The 12,089-nt window shown below is 40.8% G+C and overlaps 1 protein-coding gene across 2 annotated transcripts in view; it reads left to right on the top strand.

Moving 5' to 3' along the window:
• The window catches only part of GAK (cyclin G associated kinase), a 73,479-nt gene continuing 65,855 nt past the window's right edge, over positions 4,466-12,089 (top strand). The window contains exon 1 of one of the 2 annotated variants that reach the window (XM_021379759.1): positions 4,466-4,784. In XM_021379759.1, coding sequence (XP_021235434.1) covers positions 4,643-4,784 — 142 coding nt within the window. In that variant the 5' untranslated portion in view covers positions 4,466-4,642. The remainder of the gene's footprint in view (positions 4,785-12,089) is intronic. The other variant, XM_021379760.1, reaches the window with a different exon arrangement.

Genomic DNA, 12,089 nt, shown 5'->3' with positions numbered 1-12,089 from the left:
TGCATCAGAAGTTAAGTGCACAGATGATTATAGGAACTAAAGTCAGTACAATACTGCCAGGGAAGCTGGCTGCTGCTTACCCAGTTAACTTTGTGTTGAAGTGGGTGAAGTACCTTTCAACAGCCCTCTGTAAAAGGAAAACAGTAATAGTTCAAATTGCCTCAGTGCTTTGGGCTGTGATTTCTATGACTACTGTTTCCTCTGGTTACATTTGCCTGGAACGTTATAATTCTGTAATGAGATTCTGTGTTGTAGTTCTTTTACTCATTTATTGTTACTCCTTTTAAAACTGCAGTTTTCCGTGTCCGTGTGAGATGGAAATGATTTAAGTTTCATTGAGTCACTGAATGGAATGTGAAAGCTTTTTATGAAAAATAATTGGAGAGCATTACCTTCTTTTGACTTCTCTAACTGAAAGCACAAATTGAAGAAAGAATTCAAAGTCATTCAGTTTTTCTTCAAGGACTGGAAAAGATGAAAAGGCTTGTATACAGGAAGTAGCACTATATATCTAATCTCCACAGCTTCTGTCTAAAAATTTTAGCAAATTTTCTAATACCTATTTACATGGGATAGCTAATTTGCCCAGTGTAAAATTTTCTTCAAGAACAGTAAAGAACATACTCCTTGTTTAAAACAAGGGATCAGAAAAAAATGCTACCTCTGCTAGATGAAGCAACTGCTACACAAAATCAGTGAACATCTTTTCAAATGTTCCCATTATCATTCTAGAAATGAATTAGTTAAACTGTGGCTTCAGAAGTGAAAAATGATGCCCAGAGCAGACAGAAGCATCACGACTGCAGTTACTGCTGAAAATTTAGCTAAATTAAAATGTTGCCTATGTAGAGGGATCAATCAAAATAATTTTATATCCAAATGTTGCAACTACTGCTTTATTATACATGTTAATTTAATATCAAATAAATAGGCTTTTCTTTGAACACAGTATATTAAGTAATTTCTCAAAATATAGTGGCTTGTAATCTATGTAAGAAATAAACTATAATCACACACCAGAGTAAAACACATGATAGTTTATACATTATATTTTGTGACTTCATCCAGAGCAGCAGGCTGCATGGATATTCAGCTAATAAAGTTACATGAATGAAAAACACATATTATAATGAAATTATTTGTGTATAACATACAGTATAACGTGTAGAGGTGTTAGTTGCCATTCTAGGAAAAACAGAAATCAAATAATGAATTTAGATGCGCACTTGCAAAATCTAATGGCTCTCATGGGGGTCCCTGAGGCAGAATTAAATCTAAAGCTTTCACAAGGGCATGGTTTCAGTGAAACTTAGGCAAGCCAATTAGAGAATGAAACAGAAGCGCCAACTCAGCTATGAAAGTGCATATCTTTTTGGTCTCGGAAGAGATGAAGTGTCTCTGCAGGCAAAATGAAGACATTAATACTAAGAAAGGTCAAAACCTGTTCTGTTTGCTTTGTGTCAGAATTAGCTTAATGACTCATGCTTTCAGAGTATATCACAAGAGCAGCTGCATCAAAAAATAAAAACGCTGGAGGTGTATTTAGTCTTCCTTCTAAGACTGATTTTCAGCTGTGCTGAGCCTAATAAATCTTATCTAGAGCCATGCAGACATTATATATCTCATTTTGCTAGCTGTATTTATCTTAAATGCTACAGAAAGATGCAAAATGGGATGCTAATTCATTACTCTTTTATTCATGTAATGTCTAATGAACTGAAAGCAATCACTGATATGGAAATAAAAGTGCATATCATTACGAAGTGCTAGTAAATAGAATGAACTCATCATTTAATAATACCTCAATTTATAGATCTCCACTGCCTTGACCTTATGATACAAAAGGAAATCTCTTCTTTACTGCCTTCCCCACCCAAGATTTTTGCTCTAAGTACTATTGGCTTATTCTGGGTGAGGCTGTAGAAGGAAGGGGACTAGATGAGAGTTAAAATGGGCAGACCAGAGGATAACCTTTTCATCAGGATCTCAGCAATCCTGCAGCAGTCCGTTCTGTTTGTCAAAACTGGGATGCAAGTTACCAAAAAGCAGCACAACCTTGTTTTCTTCCACTTTTCAGGATGGCAACATAAAAACAGATAGGCCTTACTACCTTTAGCAACTTTAAAGAAAACATCTACAAGACTTTCAAGACGTGTAAATAACAAAGAACATGTTAATCTTTTTGGCTAAGTACTGTTAAAATCAGAGTATTGTACATTTTCTTTTTCGCAGCAATAAATAAATAAAAACAATAAAAATAAATATAAATAAATAAATAAAAAAGCTCAACTTCACTACTGCAGAGACCTTCAAACAGCTGCACATACTTCAAACTCTATCCTACTTAGTGGTCTGCTTGACCACTCGGGTGAATATTTACGAAGATGGGAAGTAAGATATTACGCTGGCATTCTTTCCAACTTTTGTCGAGGAAAACTGTATCTACATCAAACCTCTCCTAGCATATCTGTAGTAGCTGAGGGTGTTTAAATCTATCTCGGCTTTTCCAAACATAGCATTCTTGCTTATTAACCTACAATTTTTTTTCTTATAATTCTTTCATCTGCAACATGGTTACTCTTCTGCAAACTTTCTTATAACAAACTCCCACTGTAATCTATCACTGTATTACTAGAGCAATTTGAAGGAATGAGAGGAATTGTACAAATCTTTGGGCAGAGCTTTTAGGATTAGATGTCACATTTAGTGCCTATTTGCATGCAATTTTTTCACTGAAATTTTGGATTGTTTAGTCCTTGTGCAAGATCCTTTCTCAGCAGTCAAATCAAATTACTTTCTGAGATGATGGAGTACAAAATGAAGGTTTTAAATCAATTTGATTGAATTTTCTTTGCTATTTTTTTTATACTTCAAAAATGTACATACATACTGACAGGGAACCAAGACTTAGGCAAGATTGTAGGGGCATTTCAAGCAGGCATAAGCCTGTACTGCTGCTGAGAGAAATACATCTGTTGTCTTGTCATGCTCAGTGGTTTCTTCAAGCCTTTGTGCCATATCTTTAGTGCTTTCGTGGTGCTTAGTAGTGAATCCATCAGGAACTCTTAGAGAGTTGGCAAAAAAAGAAAATAGAAAGGAGGTCACTGTAGACTGGGTCATTCAGTCTGTTACTGAAGATAAGGAAGAAGTCTTGGTTTTCATTTAAGCTGAAGTCTGAATTTTAGTTGTTTTGTATTCCCTCTCCGATGCTGTTCTTCCTTTGGGAATAAGAAAGGTGCTAACATAATCCAAAACTTCAAGTGCAGAAGAATTGAATCTCCAGTTCCTTACAAAAATTCTGTTCCTTTTCCAGTTGTGGCCCTGTGTGAATGATTCTTCAAAGAGGAACATGGAGGTTAATGTTAAGGCAAGGGGAAAATGAGTTGAACAGCATGGTGTAGCAAGCCTATCTAACCTTGTTTGTTGGTCCCAAATAATTCCAGCCTTTGCCTGAAAAACAAATCTGGAGAGGTCAGAAACAAAAGGAAACTGAAGGTAGGATGCTCCTGATGTGAATACAGAATCTGCTGTTCTCAAAGTGGTAATGGTAGTATGATTTACAACAGTAAAAGATGTTGTTTTCCTAAAGGGAGACTAAAAAAACAGCATCTGACTTCTGTTCCAAACAGAAGGAAGTTCTCCATATAATCCAACTTTAATAACATTATTTTTTCTTTGGTAAAAGATAAAAAACATTGCAAACTCAGTGCACATCTACTAGCCTTTAAGACGACACTTCTTGACTGCTGAGGAGTTACAACTCAGTGAGGGAAGCACAAAATTACACCCATGCAGCTGTCATTTACCCATTAGTGCAAATTAATGGCAAGGAGCTGCATCAGGGGAGGGTCAGGTCAGGGTTGGGGAAGGGGTCTGCGCCAGAGGGCGGCAGGCATGGAATGGGCGGCCCCGGGCTGTGGGCACAGCCCCGAGCTCAGGCAGCTCAAGGAGTGTTTGGAGGCTGCTCTCAGACATTGGGCTTGAGTTTAGAGTGGTGCAGTGTGGGGCCAGGAGTTGGAAACAGTGATCGTTGTGGGTTCCTTCCAACTTGGGATGTTCTGTGGTTCTATGGTTCTTGTGCAAAGAACAGTGAGTTCTCAGTTTGTGGAGGCTGACTGAGAAACACCGCTTTAATAACTCATCATCAGTGCAGGAGAGAACCAGCGTGGCCATCTGAACCCTCTAGGAATTCGTTGGCGACTGTGACTGTGTCAGCGATGGCTACTGAAGGCAGCAGACAGGAAGTGAGGGCACGACTTTTGGAAGAGGGATTCTGGCTTCTAGCGCTCTTCCTCCTAACAAGCGGCCTCACAGCAGGAACGCACCGTAACCGCTACTCCACCACCAACCCAACGCTGCTGGCCGGGCGGCAAAGTGAGCTCCGCCCGGGGGGGCGTGGCTTCCCGGGAGGGGGCGTGTCCGACCGCGGCGCGCCGGGCCGAGGGCCGGCAGGAAGGGGGCGGCGGCGTGAGGTCATATGTGACGTATCGTTCCCGGAAACAGACCGGGTCGGAGGGTACGGTGGCTGAGCAGGTAGTCTTCGGTCGGTAGCTCGGTAAAGTCGGCCCGCACCCACCGCTCTCTTTCCTTCTGCGTCTCCCCCGGTGCCGCCGGGCAGCGCGGGCCGGAGCCAGGCGGAGCCATGTCGCTCCTGCAGTCCGCCCTGGACTTCCTGGCGGGCCCCGGCACCCTGGGGGCCGCCAGCCGCGACCAGAACGACTTCGTGGGGCAGACGGTGGAGATGGGCGAGATGAAGCTGCGCATCAGGCGGGTCATCGCGGAGGGTAAGCGCGGGGCGCGATGGCGGCGGCCGGGCGGGGCCGCGCTGCGCTGCGGGAGGCCTTCCCGCGGGCCGCTGCCCACAGCTGAGGGGCCTGCCTCGAGCGGGCGGTGCTCGGCCCGGGCTGGCTGCGGGCGGGGGCTGCCGGTGCCTCCAGCGTTTCCTCGTGTCCCTGTGGAGCCAACGGGGCCTGCGGAAGCGCCTTGTCACGGGACAGGAGTTAAAGTGCAGAACTCGAGGTGGAAAGGACGCAGAGAGATCATCGCGTTCAGCTCCCGGCTCCACACAGCACCACCCAAAACACAAACCGTGTGTCTGAGAGCGGTGTCCAAACGCTCCCTGAGCTGCAGCAGCTCGGGGCCGTGCCCACTGCCCTGGGCAGCCTGTTCCGTGCCCACCGCCCCCTGGTGCAGACCCTTTCCCCGACCCCCACTGACTGTCCCCTGACGCAGCTCCACACTCAGTGTATGCATACGCTCAGCGGCACAACTGATTTCTCCCGGGCAAGAAGACCAGTACCTCTTAACACTTGAGCGTTTTTTGAAAGAACTTACAATGTTACATAAATGCCAACATATTAAGCAAATTTAACATACTAAAAAAAAAGGCTTTTCAGATGAGCAGCATCCTATATCAAACACAAGTCTTATGAGGAGCAGCCAAGGGACCTGGGATTGTTCAGTCTGGGGAGGAGGAGGAGGCTTATGGGAGACCTCATCGCTCTCTAGTGATAAGGTCTCTTCCACCAGGGAGGTTCAGGTTGGATACTGGAGAAATTTATTCTCAGAAAGAGAGGTGATGCAGTTGAACGGGCTGCCCAGCGAGGCAGCGGACTCACTATCTGTGGAGGTGTTCAAAAATCACGCAGATGTGATACTTAGGGATATGCTGTGGTGACCAGCATTGGTGGTAAGGGGACAGCTGGACTAGATCATCTTGGAGGTCTTTTCTAATCTTAATGATTCAGTAATTTTGTGCCTGTAAAACTGCGTTGGTGATTTCTGTCCAGCTGACTGGCCTCAAAGACCAGTGTGTGATTTAAGTGTTTAATGTGAGGTTACAGTAGTCTTTGCTAAACAGAATACAGGATGCATCACTTAGGGCTCTGCAGTCAGGGAGGAAATGAAAACATGTAACTTTTAAAAGAAAGAATTTCTGCAATTGAAAGTGGAAGGCTTGGAATTTCCTTGAATGCAGATGTCTCAACTTATCTCAAGCTTCTATCAACAAGAAGGGAGTAGAACTATAGGAAAGTCTCCAGACCTAACTACCTTGCACTGGGCTTCTTTGGGGCAATTTTCACTGTCATTGCATTTTTGGATAGATGTTATAGCACACTGCTTGGTAGCCTGTTTTGAAATAGGTGCAGTGTTTGGTGTGTCTGAGCTAATTAGATTTTAGTAGAAATTAGGATCATGTGCTTATATTCAGAGGAATTCTTCTATCTTCAAGCAGAAGAAATGCTGGAGGCTTGTCTTAAGACGAAAAAGAGAACTAGTTATTATTTATACGTTCACATAATTCATGAACTTTGCACAATATGTTGCATTTTTTTTAGGCTAACATCCCAAAGCTCTATTCAGAGCTTCTTTTAATTGTTGAAATTACTGTCTGTAGCTATCTCTTGACATTCTCTCGCATTGAAGTAATTTTATAGATAGATACACTATTTATTCCAGCTTAGTTTTCTTGGAATCTCATAGTGACCAGGCTGGGAGAAAACTTTGCTTCTTTAAGATTAGTTTCTGTAGTTAAACTCAGAAAAAACTTGCTGCATAAAACAGGGCATTGGCTTTCACCCCTGTTTTATTTTCCTAGAAGGCAAAGCAAGTATTGCTTTAACACTCAGTCACTTCTGGAATGTGATCTCAGGCAAAACCTCACAGACTTATCTGAAAGAAGGAGGTCTTAGATGGTGAGCAGCATGTAAAACATAAACGTTAGCCTTATTCTGCCATCAGCCTTTATTTGCAGCTTCTTTAGAAAACATACTGTCAAAATTATGAGTGCAATGTAAGCAATCAATAATATGTCACTTCAGAGTGAGCACTGAACTAACTGGCTGTTGCTGCTAATAACCTGATGTTCCAGCATGGACTAATTGCACCAATTTCCGGAGTACAACAAAGGAAAAGCTGGCCAGGCAGCTACTGTCAAGAGAAATGTTTAGTTCTTGGTTCTGAAGCAAGTTTTTCATACTTGAGCAGCTGCTTGCTGTTCACAGGCCTTCTAAAATGTCAGAGTAGAAATGCCATTTAAATGATTTCAAGCAAACAGAGATGTGCTTTAAGTCTAACCCTCATAACATGATACTTGTCACCACAGTTTCTAGTGTTCCTTGTTTGCTGTGGTATTACAGGTTTTGCTTTCCCTTTCACTGACTGAAACCACTCCTAACAGCTTGTGTATGCTAAGAGGTAAGGTTTCCTACCCACCATAGCTGTGATAAAACAGTCTTTTGGTATATTCAGTATTCATACAACTGCAGGTTGCAATAGTGAACCTGTGCTGACACTTGAAAATCTTTTGGGGACGACTTATCGAACAGATGTTGCAAGAGACTTGCTTTGTTAATCAGTTTCTCAAAAACAACAACCAAACAACCAAAGCAAAAACCAATGCAAAAACAAAGAAGAATAACCTCATTGCGCGCAAAAAAACTCAAAGATTTTTCATTAGGAAACTTATGTTTGGTGGTCTGAATGTTCCAGTCTCTTCTGCTGTTTTTAGAGTTGGATTGGGAATGTTTGTGTGTTAGATTTAGTATGATTTTTTGCTGAAATTGAACTTTTCATCTAGTCCTGAGCCTTGTGCTTGATGATTTCTCGTAAATGCATACCTGTGGCTTGAGAGTAGCCCCTTCAGTGCTAAACAAATTGAAAATATTTTTCTTTTAAATGAGTTTTCATAGCAGATTCCATAGGAAAAAATCAAGTAGTGCTTTCTGGATTTACATTTCAAATCTGTGGTAAAATTTATCTGAATAGGAAACGCATGGAGTTGACCTTTTCTGTAAGGCGGTAACATTTCCTTTGTTTTTAGTTGATGTGAGTGCAGTCTGTGGGTTAGCATTACAGAGTACGATACGGCAGGGGTTAGTTTGGCTGTTTTTGCACCTTGCAGCTCTTTCCAGCTCTGTGCTGCCTGTCTGCATTGGTGTAAGTATATGTGTGCCCACATTGTAAACCAAGACACTAGTTGTACAGTTCATGTAAGTGCGTTTCCATCTTTGTTCTGCAGAAATACCACAGTAAGAGTAGGACTGAGCTCATGGTATGTACAGAAGGACATTGAAAATAAACTGTGGGGACAGGGTGGTGGTCTCTCACTGGTACTACTACCTCCAAGTGCAGGAACAGGTTAACTGTTTCACAGGATGGACTGAGTGCTCTTGGAGTAGTTCATAGAGTCACAGAATGGCTTGAGTTGGAAGGGGGGACCTTAAGTCCTACCCATTACTGAACTCCTGCTGTGAATGTAAACACCACCCAGCAGATCCTGCTGCCAGGGCCCCATCCAACCTGGCCTTGAGTGCCACCAGGGATGGCACACCACAGCTTCTCCGGGCAGCCTGTGCCTCACTGCCCTCTGAGTAAAGAATTTCCTCCTAACATCTAACTTAAATCTTCCCACTTTTTAGTTGAAAGCCATTTCATCTTGTCCTATCATTATCTGCCTGAATAAAAAGACTCCTTACATGTAATCTCCTTTTAACTACTGGAAAGCCACAATGAGGTCTCCACGGAGCCTTCTCTAGGCCAGAAGATTTAGAAAACTTATCTTGCTTTTTTATTCTGTCCTTAATCTTTTTGCACCTTGGTAGTACTAGCTCAGACAGCAGTTGTTGCTTTGTCTCTTCCATCTCACCCAGAAACAAGCCACCCATATTACATGCATTTGCAGTTGGTGCTTGAGGTTCTGGATCTTCATTCTGTACCATAGCAGCAAGATTTGTTAACAGTTAAGTTTCTGCTTTGCACCTATGAGCCTGTTAATCTTCTGCTCAAACTCAGTGTCCCCTGTGACATTGCCCAGGCTGCTTCTGTGACTAGATTTGGAATCTTCACTAGCTCTTACTTCTCCCAAACCATGGTCTTCATCTTGAGGGAGGTAGGTCAATCAGTATCTTTGTCATCCTCCCTTTTAAAATGATCCAGAGCAGACTTTCTTCTATCCTTAGATAAGTAGCAGATTGGTTATTTATTTCACAATCTGTATTAAGATTATTAATTATAATACATTATTAATTTCCATCTCTGTTACTAGCTCCACACTGTGTACTTGAGTTGCTATTTTTTTTAATTCCACTACTGATTCCTTGATATTTATGGATCCTCTTGCTCAGAATCACCTTTTGACTATTCTGTTTCTTCCTCAGTGTTTTCCTTCATGGCATCTGTCAGGTCAGATCAGATGTTTGCTTATAATAGTAAACTAACTTGAAGGAACTGGCTAGCCTCCTCTGTTTTCTCCTTTGACATTTCAATAGTTAATTGCAGCTAAGACATTTTAGAGGAAATGAGTCAGTGCCTTTACGTGTACTCCTACTTGCCCTTCACGTGGTGCTGGCTTCAGTGCTTGTCATGGTTCTTTGGGGTCTTCCAGTTCAAGCTCATGCTGCCATAAAATTCTACTTAACTAAATATTGATTACACAACTAGTTGTACCATATTAGTCAATGTAACTATCTTACATGCTTTTCATGTGGGCAGTCTTTCGTATGCCCACGCATCACTCATCAGTCTTGCTATTTTGTTCTTGTTTCCATCACCACATGAACATCTGTTCTTACCAGGCAATCTGGATGCATATAGTCCAATTACATGTGACAGAGCTCTTCTGACACTTTCTGTTATCTTTGAGTTTTACGGTGTTAAGTGTCCTTCCCCTTTGTTTAGGAATGCCTGGATTCCTGTATCGTTCTGTACCAGATAGCTGAGGAACTGAGGCTGTTGTGGCTGATTCAGCAATCGATACACCTGCATATTTGACCTTGTAAGAGTGATGGGGAACAGGTGACCAGAGCAGGCTGAACAGTAGTCCTCAGAAATCATTGTCTTAATTCTCAGTCCTGAAATTTGGCATATTTGTGTAGTAACCCTGCAAGTTTGTTTTCTAAATGCTGGGTGTCTTGGACAAAGAATCACTTACAGTAAGCCTTATGCTTATTTACCTGCTAATGGTGTTGTTCGATGGTGATGAATAGGGAAAATTCATTATCTCCACCTATACTGTAGGAGGAATAAAACCTGGCCACTGAGCTGTCAAAATATTAATTGAGAAACTGTCAATGTCAGACCATCAGTGAATTATAGAAACTTGTTTTGGTCTCATTCCTTTATTCTGTCTAGGAATGTGACTACAAGGAGAGGGCAAATTAAATGAGAGTAGCATGTTCCATCACATACGCTGTCATAAGAAAAACAAGATTTTTTTTTTCTGTGACAGATGTAATAGCTTCAGGATTGTATTGGTATTATTCAGTATAACTGAAGAGGGAGAGGCCTGTTTGCTGTGCACAGAATGACTGTGTAATAAAGCACCTTTACTTTTTAAAGCATATATATAAAATACAGGATGACAATTTAATAGTTAATGTAAGATATTGACAAAACTACTTATGTACCTAAAAATTATGCACTCTTTAAATATCATATTCCTTCAGTGTTTCTAGTGAATATGTTTTGTAAAAGCAGTTTGTGGTGGGAGCAGTGGGGTAGCAGAAACAGTTACAAGAGTTCATAAGTTATTTCATATCTTTTGTTGATGAAGTAAAATTATATTAAGTATAGAGAACTTAAAGTTGCTGTGTAGCAGTAAACAGAAGCTTGAGTTGATCCATTAAACATAAGCTGATATTTTTCAATGTCTTCTAAGTTTGTAAAGGTAAACTTCTGCAAGTTTTATATTAGTGTTTGATTAGATTAGGCAGTGCTTCTGAGAGCTTTCGTAGTGTGTTGAAGATCCATTGACAAGTTCAGTAGTTATTCCTGTTGCCTCTTGATGCATAATAAAATCTTCCTACAAATATTTCGTTACCAGCGAAATCTTAACTTGAGAACTGCTGTCAGGTTTTATGGGTTAAATAATAAATTATCAGTGTTCTTTTTCAGCTTGAAATTTTCTGGAACAGAGATCACAGTCAGGGGAAAATCTTTAAATAAATCTAATCTTTAAATAAATTAGAGTGTTTTTCTTCTGATAAGCTAAGTGAGATAAACTGTGTACAAAGTAGTCTTCTATCAGTGTTTTCAATATCTTTTTTTTAAAATAGTTTGAGTTACCACGTTGAAGATAAGTGTATCAGGAAAAATGTTTTATGCCATAATTGCTGTTTAAAATTAGTTTTTGTTAATAGCTAATTCAACTGCAGACTGATTACACCTGAATATTTTAATGGTTTTCTCATTATTCTTGAGTATATAACTGCTGTTCTATGAAGTGCAGACTAAGTTGTTGACTGTATTTGAACTGTGGTATCTTCATTTAATTTAAACAATTTCACACAAAATAAATTGCACTTGTCAGTGAGAGGAGTTGATGGCATGTAACAAGCAACACTTGTCTTTCAATGCATAGTGAGAAAAGTACTGCCTGGTAATATATGTTAATTGTGCTATGTGTGAAGCTTGTGGTACTGCTTTAGCAAGATGTTCTTTGGGCTGATGAATACGTAACAAAGGCTGAACGTAGATGATGGAATTAGAGTTTCAATGCATGTGATGTTCTTTAGCAAAAGAATCAAGACTTTATATCCTCTAATGAATAGTCAAAAGAAGATGGAGCTTTCACTGTTTATGTTAATAGCCTAATGAGCAGCTTGTGGGGTGCCTGGCTACTTTACATCTCACAAAGCACACTGACATCTTAGTGTGGATTCTTGTATGAGATAGCTGAGAGAAGCTCCAGAAAATTGCTTTTCGAACTGTGTGGATGGAGTTACTGGAAGAAACAAAATAACTTCTCTTAAATTACAAAGTTGTAATTCACTAAGGCTAAATGTCCAGGTAGCCTTCTTTCTTTCTTTCTTCCGGATGCCGTAGTGAGAAGGTGAAGTCATTGTTTTACTTGTGCTTGTCCCTCAGTTTAGAAAGAAACACTTTGAAAAGAGACATGTATTTTTCTTCCTTCTGTGGAGGGCACGACTGTGACTTTCACTTTTTGCGCATTCAAGTCTTTAAGATTCTTTGATATGGATAATATTAATACCAGTGTTTTAAATATGGCATTTCCTTAATACGACAGCATTTTGTAAATAAGGCAAGTAAGCTGGCACATCACGGGGGAAAGAGCTTGTCCAGCTGTGCTG

Source organism: Numida meleagris, chromosome Z (genome assembly GCF_002078875.1).
Source record: "Numida meleagris isolate 19003 breed g44 Domestic line chromosome Z, NumMel1.0, whole genome shotgun sequence".
NCBI lineage: Eukaryota > Metazoa > Chordata > Aves > Galliformes > Numididae > Numida > Numida meleagris.
Note: the sequence above shows the minus strand (reverse complement) of the source record. Positions and strands in the feature narration are given on the sequence as shown.